The sequence below is a fragment of the Hemicordylus capensis genome, chromosome 2 (assembly GCF_027244095.1).
Source record: "Hemicordylus capensis ecotype Gifberg chromosome 2, rHemCap1.1.pri, whole genome shotgun sequence".
Taxonomy (NCBI): Eukaryota; Metazoa; Chordata; class Lepidosauria; order Squamata; family Cordylidae; genus Hemicordylus; species Hemicordylus capensis.
The window spans coordinates 207,678,313-207,699,404 of NC_069658.1; the positions used below are offsets into that span (position 1 = coordinate 207,678,313).

A 21,092-nucleotide genomic window follows, 5' to 3' on the forward strand; every position below is an offset into this window, starting at 1 on the left:
GTAGGCATTTAGGGAGGTTATGCTTTCTCTCAATGAGGCTAACAGATTTGGGTGTCATCAGCATACTGATAAAACCTTTACCAAATCCCCTAATGATCTCTCCCAGAGGTTTCATGTAGATGTTAAACAACTTCGGAGACAATATGGAGCCCTGAGGCACACCATACAAAAGTTCAGATTTTGAAGAACAGCAGTCTCCAAGGGACACCATCTGGAACCTGCCCGAGAGGTAGGAGCGGAACCATTGCAAAGCAGTGGTTGTTGTAGTCAACAACATCTGGAATGTTTGGTTACAGGGAAGACTGGTTGGCGTCCAGCAAGATATGGGACTGCTTCTCCTCTCTGTTGGTCGCAGAGCTGGGGTGGGTAGCTGGTCTGGTGGCAGCAAGCGCTTTTGCTAAGCAGGGCACACCTTGGCTTGCCTTTGGATGGGAGGGGAGACTTCCTGTTCCCTTCCCTTGGTGGGGGGGGCATGTCCCAGTGCAACAGCATCTGCTTATCTCAGAGGAGGAGGAGGAGGTCCCTGATTCCCACCCCCTGCAGCATCTCCAGGTCGGGCTGGGGAGGGCTTCTGCCTAGAATGTCGGAGAACCAATCCTGCTCTAGACGGTCGGGCGGTCTGACTCTGGTCGGACACAAGACCACCTCTGGTCCCCAAAGGGCCACTGGAGCAGGCCGGGATCCTGCAAGCAGCCCCACTGCCACTACCAGGCAAGCCCACCTTCAGCCTCCCTCCAGCCCCACAGGAGATGGCCACCCACCTTGGGTTGTTTGTGCAAGTTTCAGGAAACAGCCAAGTTTGTGGGGGGAGCTGGCTCAAAAGCCGAGAAGGGAGGGGCAGGGGGATGTCCGAGCACACGCGTGGCTGGCAGGCCAGGGCCCCTCACCCCCCCAAGGAGAGCCTGGCCACCGACTGGATTGGGCGCACCCAGTTCAGGGAACTTGGCCACGTTCAGAAGTCTGGGAGACCCCAACATGGAGAGAGGTGGTCGCCTGTCTTTCAAGGTGTGTAGCAGACTTCCAGTGGCTTCTCTTTGGGCCCAACATCCCTCCGGATCATCAACTTCTAGGTCTTTCCCAGACGGGAGTCCAGTTTGCAGGCGAGGGAGGACTGCATTTGCTTGTCCGCTCCAGGGACTGCGTTGAAACCGCCTCTGCCCAGCCCAGCCGTCAGTTGTCCAAGGAGAGAAGCAAAGATGAGAGCCTCTGCCGTGGGGACAGCTCGCCACTGCTGGGCCCTTTGAGAGAGGACTCCACCCTTTTTGATTAAGGAAGGGAAACTGAGTCACACACTGCCACCACCTCCTGCTTTTGTGGGCTGCAGCCGTCTCCGTTCTATGGTCACCCTCCTGGGCCACTTCTTCCCTAGAGGGGGCCACAACGGATCCACAGCCATCGTCAAATGGCACTGCACGTTATGGGAAGGGTTTCACCTGATGGACTCCCCCCCCCATATATTAACAAACAAACTTCCCCACCATGTCTGCCTTCCACACACACCCCTTCCTGCGCTTAATTACACACTGCAAGCACCCAGGGGCAGAGGTCTCCACTGCTGTGGGTTGCAACAGCACACACACACACACACACACACACACCCCAGCTTCATCATCAACAACTCAGAAAGGCATTGCTCAGAGCTAAGTTTTATTTCAAACTCAACAAGGGACATTCACAGTTTTCCAAGTTCAACTTCACCTGAAAGGATAGGGCAGGGGGTTGGGGGTGGGGTGGGGAGACAGAGGGCCCCCGTTCCCCACCAAAGAGAGAAAGAAAAACAAGTGACAAACAGTCCAAGCAGCAGGGAGGGAAAGGTGGCCGATCGGGGCCAGCAGCCTAGTTGTCCAGGGCAAGTACGTGGCTGTGGGGATTGGGGCCCGGGGGGCCGTTGCTCTCTGGGGGGCACACAAAGCCGTTGAGGTGGGTGGCTGCCTTCTTGTGAGGGGCAGGCCGAGGGGGGGTGGCGGAGGAGGGCGCCCGCTTGGCACAACCCCACGGCCGCTGCGTCTTGTACTCCAGCTGCATGTGGGTTTGGGGAGGGAGCCCCACACAGGCCCTGCAGAAGACAAAGCAAAACAAGCAATCAAGCTTTTCTGGTTCCTTCCCTGCAAGATGGCTCTTGCATTTTTTGTGGGGGTGAGCTCGGAGCAGGGGAAGGAGATGTGGCAGAGCTTTCCAAAACTGTGCATGCAGAAGAGAAATAAGTACTCCTATATATATTTTCGATCTTGGATCTCTCAATTAAATAATTGATTTTAACTTTTACAAGTTATGCTCTGCTTTTATGCACGATTCCAACATGGCTAGCAAACCTAGAACAGAATAAAAATATACAAAACAGCTCCTAAGTTAAAAGCAGTGGGCAGTAGATTCAAGAGACAATGGGGAGGACTTCCCTGAATGCTGCAGATTTGGCATGTGGAACTCAGGGCCACTGGCTTCTGGTCAGGGGGGTGGGGATTAGATTAAAAATCCACAGAAGAGGAAGACTGGCAATGGAAATTGGTTATCATCCCAAAATGGAACTTCCTTTTCAGGAAGTGTACCTCTGATTACTAAGTGTTGGGGCAGAGAGGGAAGTTGCCACGTTCATGACGAAAATGTATGAGTACTTATTTCTCTTCTGCATGCACAGTTACTCTGGCTTCCCTCCATTGGGGACAGGATCCTACGCTAGACAGACCATTGGTCAAATGCAGGAACACTCAACTTATGAACATAAGAACATCTCTGCTGGATCAGGACCAAGGCCCATCTAGTCCAACATCCTGTTTCACAAAGTGGCCCAACAGATGCTGCTGGAAGCCTGCAACTAGTATTCAGAGACATCCTGCCTCGGAGGCTGAAGGTGGCCTGTAGCCTGGAGTATAAGACGAGTAACCGTTGATAGACCTCTCTCTCCTCCATGAAGTTATCCAAACCCTTCTTAAAGCCATCCAAACTAGTAGCCACCTACACCATCCATGCTTTTATAGACCTCGATCAAGTCTCCCCACAGTTGTTTTAAAAAGCCCCAGGTGTTGTAGTCTTGCCTCATAAGAAAGGTGCTCTAGGCCCCTGATCATCTGGGTTGCCCTCTTCTGTACCTTCTCCAGTTCAACAATGTCCCTTTTAAGATGTGGTGACCAGAATTGTACGCAGTACTCCAAGTGTGGTCGCACCATAGTTTTGTATAAGGGCATTATAATATTAGCCGTTTTATTTTCAGTCCCCTTCCTAATGATCCCCAGCGTGGAATTGGCCTTTTTCGCAGCTGCTGCACATTGAGTCGACACTTTCAACGAGCTGTCCACCACGACCCCAAGATCCCTCTCCTGGTCCGTCACCGACAACTCAGATCCCATCGGCATATACGTGAAAAAATACCCTGACCCTTCTAACTTGGCAAAGAGGCACCTTTTAATGTCGTGATTCTCTCACCCCCAGCACAGGACCTCCAGTGACTATTGCTGGTGTCTATCTTATGTTTCTTTTTACTTTGTGAGCCCTTTGGGGACTGGGAGCCATCTTATTTATTTATTATTTCTCTGTGTAAACCGCCCTGAGCCATTTTTGGAAGGGCAGTATAGAAATCTAAATAGATAGATAGATAGATAGGTTGGGGTTTTTCATCCCAATGTGTATCACTTTACACTTGCCAAAACTGAACCATAGTTGCCATTTTGTCACCCACTCTGGAGAGATCCTTTTGGAGCTCCTCAAAAACTGTTTTGGATTTCACTACCCGAAAGAGTTTGGAATAATCTGCAAATTTGGCCACCTCGCTGCTTACCCCTGCTTCTAGATCATTGATGAATAAATTAAAAGGCACTGGTCCCAGTACAGATCCCTGGGGGACCCCACTTCTTACTTCCCTCCATTGTGAAAACTCTCCATTTATACCTTCCCTCTGTTTCCTGTCTTTCAACCAGTTTGCAATCCACACATGGACTTGTCCCCTTATCCCATGACCGCTAAGTTTCCTCAGGAGGCTTTGATGAGGAACTTTGTCAAAATCTTTTTTGGAAGTCCAGGTATACTATGTCACCTGGATCACCTTGATCCACATACTTCTTGACACTCTCAAAGAACTCCAAAAGGTTGGTGAGGCACGATTTACCTTTGCGGAACCCATGCTGGTTCACTCCCAGCAGGGCCTGTTTTTCTATGTGCTTTACAACTTTATCCTTGAGGATGCTCTCCATCAATTTGCCTGGAACAGACGTTAATCTAACCAGCCTGTAATTTCCCGGATCACCCCTGGATCCTTTTTTGAAAATCAGTGTTACATTGGCTACTTTCCAGTCCTCCGGTACAGAGCCTGATTGCAGGGATAAGTTATATATTTTAGCAAGGAGGTTGGCAATTTCACATTTGATTTCTTTGAGGACTCCTGGATGGATGCCATCTGGCCCGGGTGGTTTGCTAGTTTTCAGTTTTTCCAGACAGTTTGGAACATAATCTCTTGTCACTTCTATCTGACTCAGTTCTTTAGCCTCCATCCCCAAAAAGCCTGTTTCAGGAACAGGTATATTCTCAGTATCCTCTGCCATGAAGACAGATGCAAAGAACTCATTCAGTTTCTCTGCAACCTCCGTATCTTCCTTAATAATCCCTTTCACTCCGTCATTGTCTAATGGCCCAACCGCCTCCCTGGCAGGTTTCCTGCTTCTGATGTACTTAAAGAAGTTTTTGTTATTCCCCTTGATGCTTCTAGCTAAATGTTCCTCAAACTCTCTTTTTGCCTCCCTTATTGTCATCTTGCATTTCTTTTGCCAGAGTTTGTGTTCCTTTCTGTTCTCTTCATTTGGACAGGCCTTCCAATTTTGGAAAGAAGTCTTCTTCCCTTTGATGGCTTCCTTGACGGTACCTATCAGCCATGCTGGCATCCTCCTGGACTTAGTGGTACCTTTCCTCCTTTTGGGTATACAATCTAACTAGCCTCTAGTATTGTGGTTTTGAGTAAACTCCGTGCACTCTGGGGCGAAGTGACTCTCCTGATTTTCCCTTTCAGCTTTCTTTTCACCAAACTCCTCATTTTGGAGAAGTTTCCTCTTCTGAAATTCAAAATGTCTGTGTTAGACTTCCTTGGTGATTCTCTCCCCACATGTATGCTTTATTTAATGGCACTATGGTCACTGTTCCATAAAGGGTCAATGGCACTGACATCATGCAGCAGGTCCTGGGTGCCACTCAGAATCAAGTCCAAGGTCGCATTCTCTCTGGTTGGTTCCAAGACCAACTGTTCTAGGGCACAGCCATTCAACATATCTAGAAATCTGACCTCATTACTTTACCTTGTGAATTACCCAGTCTATGTGTGTGTAATTGAAGTCGCCCATGATTACAGCCCTGCCTCTCCTTGACGCCTCCCTGATTTCCTGCTGCAACTCCCAGTCTGTTGTTTTGATCCGGAGGGTGATAGCACGTCACCAGTAGCATGTTCCCTTTCAGGCCTTGTATTGTCACCCACGGGGTTTCTGTGGAGGACTCCAGTCCACCTAGGTTTTCTAGCTGGTTAGATTCTGTGCCCTCTTTAACATACAGTGCTACTCCACCTCCAAGGCGCCCCTCCCTGTCCTTTCTGTAGAGTTGATACCCAGGGATAACAGTGTCCCACTGGTTCTCACTGTTCCACCATGTTTCTGTTATGCCCACTATATCTATTTCTGCATTAGCCACCAAGCACTCTAGCTCACCCATCTTGGCTTGGAGGCTTCTGGCATTGGCATACAAGCACCCATACGCTGAATCTCTCCCCTGATGTATGCTATCTTTCTTTTGACTCTCGGACCAGCTCGCACAGCCTTCTGTCTGCTCTTTATGCGGTTCTGCTCTGTCCCCTTCTGTTTTATCTGAATCTTTTGCACCCTCGCACTTTAAGGGATGGCTTTTGCCAAATGGGATACTGCCCAGCTCCCATCAGCTGTTCCCCAGGCATAATTTTAAAAGCTGCTCTGCAACCTTTTTGATTTTAAGCGCCAGCAGTCTGGTTCCAACTTGGTTCAAGTGCAGCCCGTCCCTTTTGTACAGGCCTTGCTTGCCCCAAAATGTATCCCAGTGCCTAACAAATCTAAACTCCTCCTCCCAGCACCAATGTCTCATCCACGCATTGAAACCCCTCAGCTCTGCCTGTCTCACTGTACCTGCGTGTGGAACAGGTAGCATTTCTGAGACTGCTACCTTGTGGGTCCTGGACTTCAATACGCTACCTATCAGCCTAAATTTGGCTTCCAGGACCTCCCGACTACATTTCCCCACATCATTGGTGCCAACGTGCACCACGACAGCTGTTTCCTCCCCAGCACTGCCAAAGAGCCTATCTAGACGCTGTGTGATGTCCGCAACCTTCACACCAGGAAGGCAAGTCACTGTGCGGTCAACACGCGGGTCACAAACCCATCTCTCTATCCCTCTAATGATCGAATCACCAACTACAAGGAGGCCCCCACCCCCCAGAGGAGTATCCCCTGTGCGAGAGGATCCCACGGAAGGGGTCCCTTCTAAAGGAGCATTTCCCTCATCCTCAGTCCAATATCCTCCTTCCCCGAGACCTTCATTCTCCCTAACAGCAGAGGCACTATCAGCCCTGGAGTGGGATGCCTTTACCACGTCCCTGAAGGTCTTGTCCGCATGCCTCTCTTGTCTCTGAGCTTCTCCAGATCCGCCACCTTGGTCTCGAGGGAAGGAACTTGTTCCCTGAGAACCAGGAGCTCCTTGCACCAAGCACACACCCATGACTTACTGTCCCAAACTTCTTTTCTCAAGAATATAAAGGAGGGAGCAGTACTTACCTTCTCTTCCCACCGGGCTCTCTGTGAACAAGGGGACTCTTTTTATGCTCCCCCACACACTTCCCCGCTAAACTCCAAGCAAAACGCCAATGCCCTGCTTGCTATCTGTGCAAAACGCCAATGCCCTGTTTGCTATCCCTTTTCGCTAATCTCTGTTCACTAAGCTCTCGGGCCTTCTCTACTTCTAGAGAGAGTAGGCTTCAAACTGAAACACAGGAATGTGGCTCACAGGAATGTGGCCACTCCCACAACCCTAGCTGAGTCCTCCCACTCCAGGAAGGAAGGAACAAAAACTGAATGCCACAGAGCCCCCAATGCAAGCCCTGGTAAATGCTAGCCCTAGCAAATACACACAGCACACAGACTAGGACCTATCCCTTAAAGAGAAACCAGCTCCTCAAAATCTCCCCTCCTCCTGCTAGTTAGTTTAAAGGGAAAAAAGGCTTTGTGGCAGAAGGGGGGGGGGGGGATGAAAAGGAGGGGGGAAATCAGACCCCCTAATGCTACAAACAGGTTACCATGGAGACCCAACTCCTGTTCTCAAAGGGCCCAGTCAGGAAGGGGTTCCCGTAGCAACTATCGATAACAGCTGGTGAGCTGCTAAGGGGGTCACCATGGCTACCTGTGTGCCATTCATCCTGGGAGGGAGGTTAAAGATGCCTGCAAGGGGGAGAGGTTGCCATGGTTACCAGAGCATCTTCCAAAAGGGTGCTCATATGCCAGTGAGAGAGCAGAGCGGGGCTGGGAGATGTCAGGTCCAGTCAAGAGCAGATTCACACATGCACAAGCCAGGCTCAGAGGTCTGGGGTGCCTCACTTCAGCCCCCCCCCCCCCCGGCAAGGAGGCTGCAAGCCGGCCCAAGCAAAATCAAGGAGAGCTGCTATGTAGGCCACTTGGAAGAAAAGCGACACACAAAATACTTGCCGCGACCATCAAATCCAGCCACTTCACCGTGTGAACAGCCAGCCCCCCATCGGCCAGCATGACCTGGCCCTTGCCAAATTGGTTCCAGGCCCTGAAAATATACTCTCTCTCTCTCTCTCTCATGCTGGTTAGCTGATGGAAGAAGACCTTGCCCTGCCCTAGCAGGCTGCTTCTTCCTCCATCCACTCCCTTGCCCAAGGCAGGAGATGCTACCAAGTTTGGTGCTCCGTGGGGATGGAGGAGCTTCAAAGCAACTGAGGGGAGAAACAGGCTGGGAAAAGAAAGGGCATTCCCGAAAGCCTCTGTTCAGGCCTTGCTGTGACCGTTCAGCTTCCTGAGGGAGGAGGGCTGGTCTGGTGGCCACAAGCATGACTGGTCCCCTTAGCTAAGCAGGGCCTGCCCTGGTTGCATTTGAATGGGAGACTACACATGAGCACTATAAGATATTCCCCCTTTGGGGACGGGGCCGCTCTGGGAAGAGCACCTGCCTGCTTGCATTCAGAAGGTCCCAAGTTCCCTCCCTCCCTGGCAGCATCTCCAGATAGGGCTGAGAGAGATTCCTGCCTGCAACCTTGGAGAAGACGCTGCCAGTCTGTGAAGACAATACTGAGCTAGATAGACCAAGGGTGTGACTCAGTCTATGGCAGCTTCCTCTGTTCCTGAGGAACTCAATGGAGAGGAGAGCTGGTCTTGTGGGAGCAAGCATGACCTGTCCCCATAGCTAAGCAGGGTCTGCCCTGGTTGCATATGAATGGGAGACTTGATGTGTGAGCACTGGAAGAGATTCCCCTCAGAGGATGATGGAGCTGCTCTGGGAAGTTCCAAGTTCCTTCCCTGGCAGCATCTCCAAGATAGGGCTGAGAGAGATTCCTGCCTGCAACCTTGGAGAAGCCACTGCCAGTCTGTGAAGACAATACTGAGCGAGATGGACCAAGGGTCTGACTCAGTCTATGGCAGCTTCCTCTGTTCCTGAGGAACTCGGAACTCTTATGCCGCCTATGGGCCTGCGTGTAAATGAACACCTTCGGACAGCCCAGCAGCAGGAAAGGTTCTACCTGTAACGGTTCAGTTGGCCCCAGTTCGTTCAGACATGCATGCAACCCCGTGTGGCTGTGGTCATCACGGGATGGCCATGTGCATAGGCTCTGAGTGGGCGGAAGGAGAGGTCAAAATCGCCTTGAGGTTGTTTTTAGTGAAAGGCGGTATATAAATCCAACAATAAATAAATAAAAATGAGAACTCAAGGATATTGGTTTGTTCGTTTGGAAGTTATTCAGGTGGCCCGCCTCTGACTGAGCACACAGGCATGCGCTCACACACACACACACACACACACACACACACACACACACACACACACACACCCTCAAGAGCAGTCCCATTAGTTTGGAATTCTGCCACTTCTGCACAAAAGTTGAAAAGATGGGCTTCACACAGAGTGCTTAACATCTCTCTCTCCCTGGGACCACAAAGGATAATTTCTGGCGAAGTCAGCTGCAAGATACTGACTCCACCAGAAATTAGATAAAGAGGCGATTCTCAAACCGCCCAACCCACCCCCTTAGCCCAGGTTAGCGGAGTGAGCGCTCCACTAACCGGGGTTACTGGATTGTGCGCTGCCGCGGTGCGGCAACTCACGGGGAGATCCCCGACCGGGAGACTAAAAAGCAGCCTCCCGACTCGGGGGTCTCTCCAGCATGAGCATGCTTGAACTACCGGGGACCACACAGCCCCCAAACTCCCAAGCCCGCTGGCGGCCGTGTGGGTGCCCAGGGACAAATGACTGAACGTCTGCGGGGAGAGCGGGCTGATTTGTGAGAAGAGCCTCACTGTTTTAATAGTCTGATGGCTTTTTTAAAATAGTTTTGACATGGTTTTAAATTTTAAATTATTGCAATGTTTTAACCTTTTCATTGGTTGTTTGGATTGTTGTAAACCACCCAGAGACTTGAGTCTTAGGCGGTATCCAGCACAGTGTAGTGGTGAGAGTGTTGGACTAGGACCAGGAAGACTGGAGTTCGAAACCTCATTCAACCATGAAACTCACTGGGTGACTCTGGGCCAGCCATGTATCTCTCAGCCTAACCTACCTCACAGGGTTGTTGTGGGGATAAACAGAACCACGTACACTGCTCTGAGCAACTTGGAAGAAAAGCGGGATAGAAGTGTAATAAATAAAATAAAAACATAAAAGAAATAAAGGGACAGCTCAGGATCCCACCCCTGGGAAGGGGAAGCCATGTGGGACCTCTCCCCATTAGGGTCACACAAAGAGGCCAGGACACCCCTGGGACCCTCCCCATTTATGCCCCTGTGGGTCCAGCACAGGAGCTCCCCACGGCCCACACAAGGACCGGCTGCGGTGGTGCTACCTGCCACCTGCCACCAGAAGGGGGTGCGGTTACCTGAAGAGGTTTTCAATGGCGGCTCGCTGGCGGAAGAGGGCGTTGACCACCGGGGCGCCGTCTGGCACAAGCGGAGCCTTGCATAAGAAGCTGAGGAGGGACAGGACGCTGTGGAGGGGTTGGGGCTCCTCCTCGCCCTCGACTCCCACCCGGATCCGCTGGCAGAGTTCGGCCAGGATCGCCAAGTCCAAGATGATGGGGGAGGCCAGCAAGGAATCCTGTGGTGGTGGGGGGAGATTTCAGGAGACTTTCTCATTCCAGGAAGCCTGAATTCACACTCGCTTCCCAAAGGCCAGGGGAATGGGGGTTGCCCGCCCCCCCCCAACAACGGGGTGGGGATGCAACAGAGATGTCTACAAAGAATCTGCATTCTCACATGCAGAGAATGCGGATAAAGGCAGGTTTCTCTTTCTCCCCTTCCTATAAGCAATATTAGAACCCGGAAATCGCCCCGTGAAGTTGGACTGGCAGTCTTATTCAGGACAACAGAAAAGACTTTAGACGACAGCCGTTGACACATCTTGTAGCGGTGAGTTCCAATGGCTTAGATGATATTAGGGGAGGGAATCGGCCAAAACCACGGACGGTGACAAAAGGTCTATCAATGGCGGTCAGTAACCCCTGCTAACGAGGCAAGGAGGCCCCTTTTCAAGGGAGAGCCGTTTTATACGTCGCAGGGAGAGAGGAAGCATCCCTCTTCAGGCCAGCATCACTTTCTCTTCCGGGTGCTGCTGGGGTCTCCCTTGGGTTTTCTCCTAGCCCCCCCCCCACCACGGTGAGCCCCTTTGAGACAGGAAAGGTCTTCTCCTTTCTTCTGAGACATCAACCCTTTTATTTCGTGAGGGCCGCGACCTCCATGCTGTCCTGGAAGGGGACCCCCCCCCGATTGGGAACCCTGGAGATGAGCAAGCAGGGGTCAGCCCAGCCCGGCCCTCGCGGACACCCACCTCACACGTGTTGTGGATGACAATGGTGTTGGTGCCGCCCATGGCGATCTCCGACGTGTATTCGTCCAGCGCCCGCTTCCGATCCCCCACGTAGGGAACATATTTGATCACCACCTGCCAGGGAAGGGGGCGGCCAGGGCCGTGAGCCAGGAGGGGGCCCCCGGGCCGGCAGCCTCCAGCCAGCCCCCTCCCCAGCGCCAGCCCTTGTTCCGCCCGCTACTCACACAGTGGTCCGGCCGCTCCCCCGGCCCGTACAGGATCGGGTTCGACGCCACCATGTCCTCCACCACGTTGCTCTTGGAGATCTCCTTGGAGCGGAATTGCGCAGGGGCGGAGAGGTTCCTCCCATCATTGTTCCCCAGGTGGTTGTAGCTGACGATGGACACCGGCTGCAAGGAGGACAGGAAGCAACCTATCCTCATCTAAGACGCCTGACGTTGCTAGTCCTCAAGGTATGCAGGGACAGTGCCAGTCCCCAGGAAGAAGCAGGAAAGGAAGGGAGCCACTTGCTAACAATATCACTCACACACACACACACACAGAGCTCTCCCCAGGCCTGCAGAAAAACACGAGTCCCATGAACATACGGCATAGAAATATTTTATAGAGCTGCCACTTACAGAGTCTGACTCTGGGTCCACCTAGCTGAGAACTGCCTACTCTGACTGGCAGCAGCTCTCCAAGGTCTCAGAGAGCGAAAGAAGAGCAGCCTTCCCCAGCTAATGGTTCACGTGACTTGAGAGGCCAAGAAATGAGCTTGGCACTCCCAGCAAAACATTGCAGCCCTGCTGGGTTAGGGTCCTTGCGCCATCCAGTATGGCCAACTCTGACCGGCAGCGGCGCGCCTCAAAATCAGCCACACCCGGTACCCGCAGCCTCACAGGAGCCACGCAGGGCCCACCTCACAACCCGGCCCTAGGAAGAAGCCAGCGGCCCACTGGCCACCCCGGGCCCCACACTCACCTTAAGCCCGGAGCCGATGAGGAAGTCCACCAGGACGGACTTGAGCTTCGTCTGGCCGGACTTGAAGTCGTCGCCGGCGATGAAGACCTGGCGCCGGACGGCCAGTTCCACAGCGCCCGGCACGAAGGTGTTCTGGGGGGAGCCGTTGATGTAGGTGCAGCCCTCCAGGATGCTGGCCACGGCAAAGAGGGTGGAAGGGGACACCTCCAGGCCCCGCTGTGGGGAGAGCAGGGCCAGAGAGAAGTCAGTGGGGCCCTGGGAAAGAGAGGCAGCCCTTCCCGGAGACGTGGGGCCGGGAGGGTTTCTTGCAAACAGGAGGAGGGCAAGTACCCAGCCGGAGAAAGGAGGAATGGCGTGAGAGTCAGGAACAAGCGAGGGGCCACAGAAAGACATGGGGATGTCAGAGCTCTGCTGGATCGGACCACGGACCCGTTCGCCGCAGCAGAGGCCACCTGGACGCCTCCGGGAAGCTCACAAGCAGGACGGCGACAGCCCCCCCCCCAATATTTTGCCCTGCCCAATGTCTGGTATTCAGGCATAGACTGCTCATGAACATGGAGGCTCCAATAAGCTACCCTGGTTAATAGCCACCGGCATTCCCGCCGCCTTCTCTCCAGTGATCTCCTTCCTAAGCTATCAGTGAGGCCACAAATTGATTCCCCACTACATGAAGGATTTCCCCTGCCCCACATCCATGACACTCCTCCGTTTTACTAGGTGACTTGCGTCCTGGTACTGAGCAAGAGAAGGAAACCGACTGGCTCCATGCGGGCCTCTCACCTCGATGGCCTGCAGCAGGTTGTCCGCTGTGTCGTTCACTCCGGGCTGCACCTCGCAGAACCGCTCCGTGTTGGCTGTCCAGAGGACAATGACCTTGTCCACCCCACTGGAGTTCTTGAAGTCCCGGATGTCATGGCGGATCTGGGCCATCTTTAGGGTGGCAAAGGGGAGGAAGGAGAGGTCCAGAGGAGGTGGTCAGTACCGTTTCGGGAGTCAGACCCTTGCCCCATCTTGCTCAGGATTGCCTACTCCCCAACAGTGCTCTCTGGAGTTTGGGGCAGGGGTTGTTTCCACCTCCGCTTTCCCCCTTCTGCAAGAGGAGAATCATAATGTTGACCTCTCTTACAGGGCTGCACTGAACACTCATTAATACCCAGTAGGGTGCAGGTTAATTGGGAAGGCTCAGGAACCAGTCCCGCTCCACCAAGACCGACAACCTCAACCTTTTTCAAGTAAGCACCCCAAATTGATTTCCCCTCCGGCAAGGAGGAGCTTCCCTTCCCAAAGGGCCCGGATTAACATCTTCGTAGGCCTCGGACACTCCCATAATCGTAGATCTATAAATGTTTGTATCGCATACGATGGATCGCCCCCGTATCGCATACGATGGATCGCCCCCGTATCGCATACGATGGATCGCCCCCGATACATCTCCTGTATCCAAATCCATTAGGACAATCTCTTCACAAGAAGGTATCTGGTGGGGTGTGGAGGGGGGCGGAGTTTGGGAACAAGCTTTCCAAACGTTAAGGTCGCTTTTAGAACGCATCTTGCCATTTCGGGAACAAACTATGAAGGGGAGAGCTCTTTTCCAAAGCGGAAACATATAAAACCCCGTCTCAGGTCAACCGCGGGACAGAAACCCCTATCTTCACTCGCCCGACTCTCAACTGAGAAGGAGCTTTTGCAAAATTTGAAATGGGAAGATGCAGTCCGTGGTTTTGCAAACAAAAAGAGTGGCAGAATTTTTTTAATTCTATCTAATAATTAATGTCCAATGTTAATGTCCAATGTGCATGTACTGAAGTCAGCGCCAATATCATTAAATTCCATTATCCAACACTCTGCATGGTACTGTTTTGTTATGCTGTTAAAGTAATTCAATTAAAGCAAATTATTAAGTTTGATTTTGCAGTTTTCTTTTCTTGTCAGGGTCATGAGAGATTTTTGGGAGGGCCTAAAACCTTTCCGTAAGCCCTGGGCCTATTGTGCCCCATGGATGACCCAGCCCTGCCTCTCCACATCGGTGTGTGTGCGTGCGCATGCACACACTTCTCCGGACCTGGCCAAGGCTGCCTCCCCGCAAGAAGAATCTGGGCCTGCAGAGAAACAGCCGCCTAGCTGCTTTGCACAGAAAAGGGTCCAGGTTCAGCCGGCCACATTTCCAGTGACTGCCGTTCTGTCTGGAAGCAAAGCCAAAGAGTAGCGACCTGCCCTGGGGCCTTGGAGAGCTGCAACCCGCCTGTGCCGGGCCAGATGGCTGGCCTCTGAGCCCCCAGAGCCCCCACCTGTTCCGCCTTGGTCCCCGTCAGGACGTTGTCCACTCTCTCCTCCTGGTTGGCCGCGATGAACTCGGGGATGTGGATGGAGGGCCGCGGCCTCAGGACCTCCATGTGCGGCCAGAGCTGCTCCTGCAGCGGCCAGTCCAGGACTTGCGCTCTGCGCATGGCGGCGGCCAGGTTCCAAGAAGAGATGTCCCAGCCTGGCAGGGAGGAGAGACAGAGGTGGGCAGGCCACCCCGGACGGGGAGGGTGTCTGCAGCCAGGGGAGCCGGCCACCCCCTCATTCCGGGCAGGGCTTCCGCAACGAGAGACCCGGGCAGACCTTAGGCTGCAGCAACGGATGGAGGTCTGGGCCTCTGTGTGAGTGACTGGCCCCGGGTTCGGGTTCAGAGGGAACCTGGGTGCCGGGGCCCCCTCAAACGCAGCATACAGGCAGGCAAGAGTGCAAGCAAAACCCAAGGAGTCGCTTGTTCTTTTTGGCCTTCCGACTTGGCCACTGACCGGCTGAAATCAGTTCTAGGCCCCACAAAAGCAACCCGAGTCGAGGTAAAACATGCCACGGCCCGTTATGCCGGCAGCCACTTCCAGACGGCTGGAAGAGGGTCCTGAACGGGGTCTGCGGAGGCTGCTGCAGCGGGAAGAAGAAGAGGCATTCCCCCCCTGGGCGGGCAGAGCCGTGCCTTCTGCAACCTGGACAGGCCGTGCTCTGGGAAACCGCTCTAAACAGCCATCCATTGATGTGTCTTAATTTGGACGCTGCCCAGAGATCTTAGATGGGGCGGGATATAAAGGCAAGAAATAAAAATGCATTTTCAGAATCGTGGCCCGATGGTTAACTGAGTGTTAAAATGAAGGAAGAGCAAGTGAGCTCATGATTTAAGAACCCAATTATTAAACCAATTGCTGTGACGCTAAAAGGTGACTCGGCACAGAAGCCCGTCTGCTCCTCTAGTGGGGTAATTCACCATGGCCAACAGTCACTTCAAAAATGAAATAAGAGACAGCAGCCTGCTCCACCGGCAGCATCGCCGATTTAAAATTAAGTCCCGGAGTCAAAGCCTGTCACTTCAGACCAAGGTTGGCATCCCGTTCCTAAGAGTAGTCAAGCAGAATATCTTCCTGGTAGCCTCCCAAGCCAGGCATAAAGGCAACTGCCCTCCCCTAATACTTTGTCCCCTGGCCATGGTATACTGCCACTGAGCCTGGAGGCTCCGCTGAGCTATCATCTCGTCACAGCCACTGACAGGCCTCTCTCCGTTGGTCTCACTCTTTCATCACCACTTGAGATAGTGGCAGATTGCGGGGCATTGCGCACTGGGACCCCCACTAGGGCCCATCCTGAACTTCTTGCCCGTCCTCATTCATGGACAAGCTTACCAGCTAAGGCTTGTGGCCCGAAGGAGAAGGCCAACCGATGCCTCCGTGCCCCAGCAGCCAGGCCCTCCTCCCTGCCCAGGCCCTTACCGTCGAAGACGATGTCGTTGGGATGGACCATGGGAAGCAGATCCCGGAAGGGCACGAAGACGTCTCCGGAGGGGCCGGTGCCCAGGCACACGGTGGAGGCTTGCAAGAGGGAGCCATAGTAATTGGCTTGCTGTGGGGCAGAAGGAGGGAGGAACCTCCGCATGAGTGCCGAGAGATATTCAGGGGTCCGGCAGCAGCAGCCCTGTGACCCTCCTCCGTGGGGCCTTAGCCCCCTCAGTGGCAGAGCACCGGCCTCGCAGGGAGAAGGGGGCCTGGGTTCGAATCTACCGCCCTTTAAAGTTTTAAAGAAGCATACGTTGCACTGAGCTTATTCAACACCACATGGAAAGGAGCAAGAGGCCAAGAGGCACGGAGGCTCCAGGGCTCTTCACAGGCAACAAATCTGGGTCAAGAGGCTCTCCGCTCTCCTTTCTTGCATCAGGACACAGACTCGCCTTGCAAGACTCAGACTAGTTCACCTGGTACAGCATTCTCTTTCCAGACTAGCCCAGTGCCTCTGGGCCCTTCCCTGCTGTCAGCATTAGAACCGCCAACCTGGAACCTGGCCTCCCCTTCTCACCATCAAACGGTGGAACTCACGGCCACAAGATGAGGCAATGGCCACCGGCTCGGGTGACTTTTCAAAGAGGGAGTTGAAAAATTCACGGAGGAGGAGAAACCTGTTTGCAGCTGCTAGCATGATGGCTATTTGGGGCCCCGATGCTCTGAAGTAGTCTACCTCTGGCTGCTAGCTGTCCCTGGGGGCCCATGGCCTTCACCTGCCTCCTCCTGATGGCCACTCATTCATTCATTCATTCATTTTTTATACCGACCTTCCAGAACGGCTCAGGCATCAGAGACAGGGACTTCACCATGGGGTAGGGATGTGCATGGAACCGGGCGGGGGTGGTTCAAAGGGGTGGGGGTGGGGATTGAACTTTAAAGGTGGGGGAGGGTGCACTCACCCCTCCCTCGCTCTCCCCCCCCCACTGGTGCTCGGTTCCTGTAAAATCCTTCAGGGCAACAGCCTACGTCCGTGCTGCCCCTTCTCCGCTTTGGTCGGAAGTGGCTGGAAATACCTGGTGCGCATGTGCATGCCGGGGGCGCGTGTTGTGATCACACATGAGCCCATCTGACGTGCGCAAGTGCGTGCCGGGCGTGCACCAGATATTTCCGGCCACTTCCGGCCAAAGAGGGGAAGCGGGGGGGGGGCAGGGAGGTACGCTGCTGCCCCGAAGGATTTTACAAGCGCCAGCGGGTGCGGGGGGGGGAGAAAGTGCACCCTCCCCGCCCTCCAAGTCCGACTCCCCCGCCACTGTCGAACATTCGAATCGGCCAGTGTTCGAACCTGTTCGGAGGGCTGTAAAAGGGCCTCTGAACAAGTCTGTGCACATCCCTACCGTGGGGACCCCAGGGAGGGGCAAGAGGTTAAAATATGCCTCTTCCAGGTGGCTAGGGGCTGAACGCTACTCTGCGTTCTGAGGCAACGGTCCCAGCCCATGCGCAGAGTGCTTTCCCCTCCAGCCCCCCCACATCTAGGTTTTGGAGGCAGTTCCCAGGCAGGCTTGAACCCCCAAACCTCTCGCTGAGCTTTCAGGGCTGCAGCTCTTGAGTCCGAGGAGGCAGAAGAGGAGGGGGCCGCTGCCAGATTGCTACTAATAGTGGGGCAGGGCTGGCCGAGAGAGGTTAGGGAGGGAGGGAGGGAGACCCCCTTACAGGTGGGTCACGGCCGGACAGGAGCCCCCCGCCCTAGAGAACACGGCAGGCTTTTACGGACTTGCTGTGTCTTGCTTTTCTGTTGAGAGAGAGGAATTCCCAAACCGGGGTGAGGGGGGACACACTCCACTCTCGGCACTAAGCACTTCAAACCGCGAACAAGAAGAAAACCAGCTGTCGGAAGCGCCAAAGGGAAAGGACTCTTTGCGAAGAGCGCGTGTAAACACCGCAGGGGTGGCCCCCATCCTGAGCAACTGCCCCCCCCCGCCCGTGGCCAGCTGGCTCACCTTTTGGCCCGTCTTGGTCATCCAGGAGAGGCCCAGCCGGTTGGCCAAGACGGCAGCGGTGACCGTGGTGCCGTTGTTCCCGCCCCAGCCGACCAGCATCACGCCCAGCTTGGGAACGCGCCTCTCCGTGCGGAAGGTGAGCTTGGTGGAGGAAGGCTTGACCTGCGGAACCCCCCGCCACAGGGACACACCATGAGGTTGGGAGTTGGGCTAGGGGGGTGGGGAGCTCGGGCAGACGCCCCACCCCAGGGGACAAGCGTGCAGCGTCTCCATCGAGGATGGGGCTGCAAGCTCAGCGGGAGGGCCGCTGCTCTGCATCCAGAAGGTCCCGGGTGCAATCCCTGGCAGCATCTTCCCGGCTGAAACCCGGGAGAGCGCTTGCCGGTCAGTGTGGATAATCCGGAGCTAGAGGGACCAAGGGTCTGACTCCGTGGAAGCCTGTCCCCTGGATGTGGGTGAAGACCCCACGGGGTCCCAGCCACCCAGTCCATCAAGAGGGGGAGGTTTCATCCCCCCCCGCCCGCCTCCTGGTCCCGGCTCCCCTCTGGGCTTCCTGCCCCACTTCTGGGCTCCCCCCCGCCCCCGCAATCGACCTCCTCAGAGGCTCCCCCAGCTTGACACGGGCACCCCCTACCTTGGTGATGCCGTTCTCCAGGCACACCTGCGTCGTGCCATAGGTATATTTGGCCTCGATGAAGTCCGGGGTGTATTGGACGTCCGGACTCTCCACCACAAAGGGGGCCGCCATGGCACTCGCTGTGGGTCGGGGAGGGGGGGAAGTATGGGTGAAATAAGCCAGATTGCCCCACGGATCATAACCCAAGAGGCCCCTTCACGCCTGCGCCCCCAAACTGGGATGGCTCTGCAGCGTGGGAGAGCCGGGCCCACCCACACCGTGTGCCCCCCAACCAACCTCTCTGCACGGGTGCGGCATGCCAAGGCAGTGCGGGCCCTGGGCAGGCAGGACTCCGGGGCTGCCCTGGAAGGAAGGGCAGGAGGTGGCCCCCTCCAGAGACCCCACCTGGGGGCAGGGAGCGCAGGGCCGGGAGGAGGAGTCCCCGCTGGGCTCCCCGCCTCCTGGGCTTCCAAGGGGCGGCCTGGCTGGCGAATCCCCCCCCCCACGGTAGTGGCAGGCGGGGGGGGCACTGAGGCCGTGGCGGAGGCTGCAGCAGGGGAGGCGACCTCACCGGGGGGGGGGCAAAGGGCATCTCTGAGCGGGCGGCTGCTGCTGGGTCCCGCAGGTTAGGCGGGGCGGGGCGGGCAAGCTCCAGAGGAAGGGGCAGGACCCAGGCGTCCGAGCTACCCCCGCCCCCCACCCACCCCACGGAGCTTCTTGCCCTGCGCTCCAGCCTGGCTGCCTGCCTGCCTCCCTCCCTGGGGGCCGTGGGGGAAGGAGAACCCAGGTGGGTGTTCCGGATACGAGGCGGCGGCGGCGGAGGCCGCTCCCTCCCTCCCTCCCCACGCCCCAGGTGTGTCTCCGGGGTCTACTCCTGTCCTGCCCCGGGGGGGAGGGTTAGGCGAGGCGAGCCTCCTTCCTGTCCCCCGCGGGCAGGTAGGGACCTAGGCGCCCCGGCTCACCCCAGCAGGCCCCAACCGGCGCCCCCGACGGCCCCTCCCAGTCCACTTCCCCCGGCTGGAGGGGGCGAGGGCGCGAACCCCGGCGTCCGTCCAGCCCTCCCTGCCTGCCTCCGCCCCCTACCCGAAGGACAAAGCGGGGAGCGGCTGCCTCGGGCAGGGGGCGTCCAGCAGCCCCTCCCGGCGCACCTCCAGCGACCGCACGCAGTCCGCCGGCTCCGAGCGCGCCCCGCCGACTGACCCCCCCTTGCCGCGGGGCCGGGGCTTAATCGGCTCCCAGGACCCTCCCCCAAGCAGCAGCTCCGCCCCTCCGGAAAATTTCCATCCCCTCCGCCCCCTCCCCGCCGGCCTCTCCTCCCCCGGGCGCCCCCCTCCCCGCCTCGAGGCTGCAGCCTCCGGACCCCTGCAGTGGCGGGAGGGCTTGGGACGCGCCTTCGTGCACCTCCGGGGTCCGGCGAGGCTCGCCTCTGCCAGAGGTGGGGCTGCTGCCCCCCCGCCGCCAGCCCTTCACGTCTTCAGTGGCAGGCGTCGGGTATCGTTTGATTAACCCTCCCCCCGCGGATGGGTGCAGCGCGCTCCTTACAGCAGCAGCCCCCTGCCCCGAGGTGCGCACAGTGGACGTCCCCCCGACGCCGCGCCAATGACCCCTCGCGGCAGTCGCCTTCTCATTCATTCATTCAATCAATTTCTATACCGCCCTTCCAAAAATGGCTCAGGGCGGTTTACACAGAGGAATAACAAACCAATCAGATGGCTCCCAGGCTGTCCCCAAAGGGCTCGCAATCTAAAAAGAAACATAAGGCAGATACCAGCAGCAGCCACTGGAGGGATGCTGTGCTGGGGGTGGAGAGGGCCAGTTACTCTCCCTCAATCAAGAGAATCCCCACGTTAAGAAGGTGCCTCTTTGCCAAGTTAGCAGAGGTAAAGAGATGTAATGAGAGCCAGGTGGTGTAGTGGTGAGAGTGCTGGGCTAGGACCGGGGAGACCAGAGTTCAAATCCCCATTCAGCCATGAAACTAGCTGGGTGACTCTGGGCCAGTCACTTCTCTCTCAGCCTCACCTACTTCACAGGGTTGTTGTGAAAGAGAAACTTAAGTCTGTAGTCCACCGCTCTGGGCTCCTTGGAGGAAGAGCGGGAGATAAATGTAATAATAATAATAATAATAATAAAGCTTCTCCTTCCTTTACTCAAAATACGAGGTCCCCTTTGAAGTCTGTGAATCCCAGGGGGCTGGGGGGAGGGGCACAGAGGGGGCAAAGTGCATTGCTGGGTGGGCAAGCTGGGCCCCACACCTTGGATTTCTGAAACAGATCTGGGGGGGAGCAGCCCTTTACAGCTACCCTTGCTGGAGGGGGTAGCAGCTGTACAGGCGATACCACCCTGTGGAGTACACCAGGTTCCCACGCCTTGAAGGCGGACATCCCACAGGTGAGGGCACCTTCTGTCCCTGCCAGCCAGGACACGGGGAGCATCCCAGACTGAAGGTTCGGGGAACACCAACCTCAAACCCACCCGCCCCTGGACTGCATGGCAATCCTTTGCATGGGGCTGGTGCTTGCTCTCTTCGGACCCCCTCACACCTTGCCCAGAGCTGGCCAGAGAACACAGGAGTCCTGGGATGCCCCCTCTTCTGAGCTCCCCTACACACACACACACACACACACCCTGCCATTCCTCAATAACCTGCCCTATTCCAACATACATCCCTAACAGTTAGTACTCAGGAGTGTGTCCCTGTCCTCAGATGACCCTCCT

General features: G+C 55.7%; 1 protein-coding gene across 5 annotated transcripts; it reads right to left on the reverse strand.

Moving 5' to 3' along the window:
- Nucleotides 1-1,634: 1,634 nt before the first annotated feature.
- ISYNA1 (inositol-3-phosphate synthase 1) lies at nucleotides 1,635-20,042 on the reverse strand. 5 transcript variants are annotated; one of them, XM_053303251.1, is made up of 11 exons: nucleotides 19,920-20,042; nucleotides 18,396-18,517; nucleotides 17,762-17,923; nucleotides 15,759-15,888; nucleotides 14,301-14,494; nucleotides 12,793-12,942; nucleotides 12,013-12,228; nucleotides 11,274-11,438; nucleotides 11,050-11,163; nucleotides 10,103-10,320; nucleotides 1,635-2,056 (listed from the first exon to the last, which is right to left on the reverse strand). In XM_053303251.1, the coding sequence occupies exons 2-11, from the start codon at nucleotides 18,507-18,509 to the stop codon at nucleotides 1,837-1,839; spliced, it is 1,683 nt and encodes a 560-aa protein (XP_053159226.1). In that variant the 5' UTR covers nucleotides 18,510-18,517; nucleotides 19,920-20,042; the 3' UTR covers nucleotides 1,635-1,836. The 5 variants fall into 5 exon arrangements, with proteins under 5 accessions (XP_053159226.1, XP_053159229.1, XP_053159225.1 ...); XM_053303254.1 differs by lacking the exon at nucleotides 19,920-20,042 and adding an exon at nucleotides 19,461-19,652; XM_053303250.1 differs by lacking the exon at nucleotides 19,920-20,042 and adding an exon at nucleotides 19,526-19,640.
- Between the last annotated feature and the right edge of the window lie 1,050 nt (nucleotides 20,043-21,092).

Bases quoted from the DNA above. Each gene is read 5' to 3' on its own strand.
- ISYNA1 (XM_053303249.1), bottom strand. From the start codon at position 18,969: ATGCCCTTTGCCCCCCCCCCGGTGAGGTCGCCTCCCCTGCTGCAGCCT. The intron at 17,924-18,395 runs GTAGGGGGTGCC...GGGGTTCCGCAG, and splicing joins TGGAGAACGGCATCACCAAG to GTCAAGCCTTCCTCCACCAA. The intron at 14,495-15,758 runs GTAAGGGCCTGG...CCTCCCTGCCAG, and splicing joins CAACGACATCGTCTTCGACG to GCTGGGACATCTCTTCTTGG.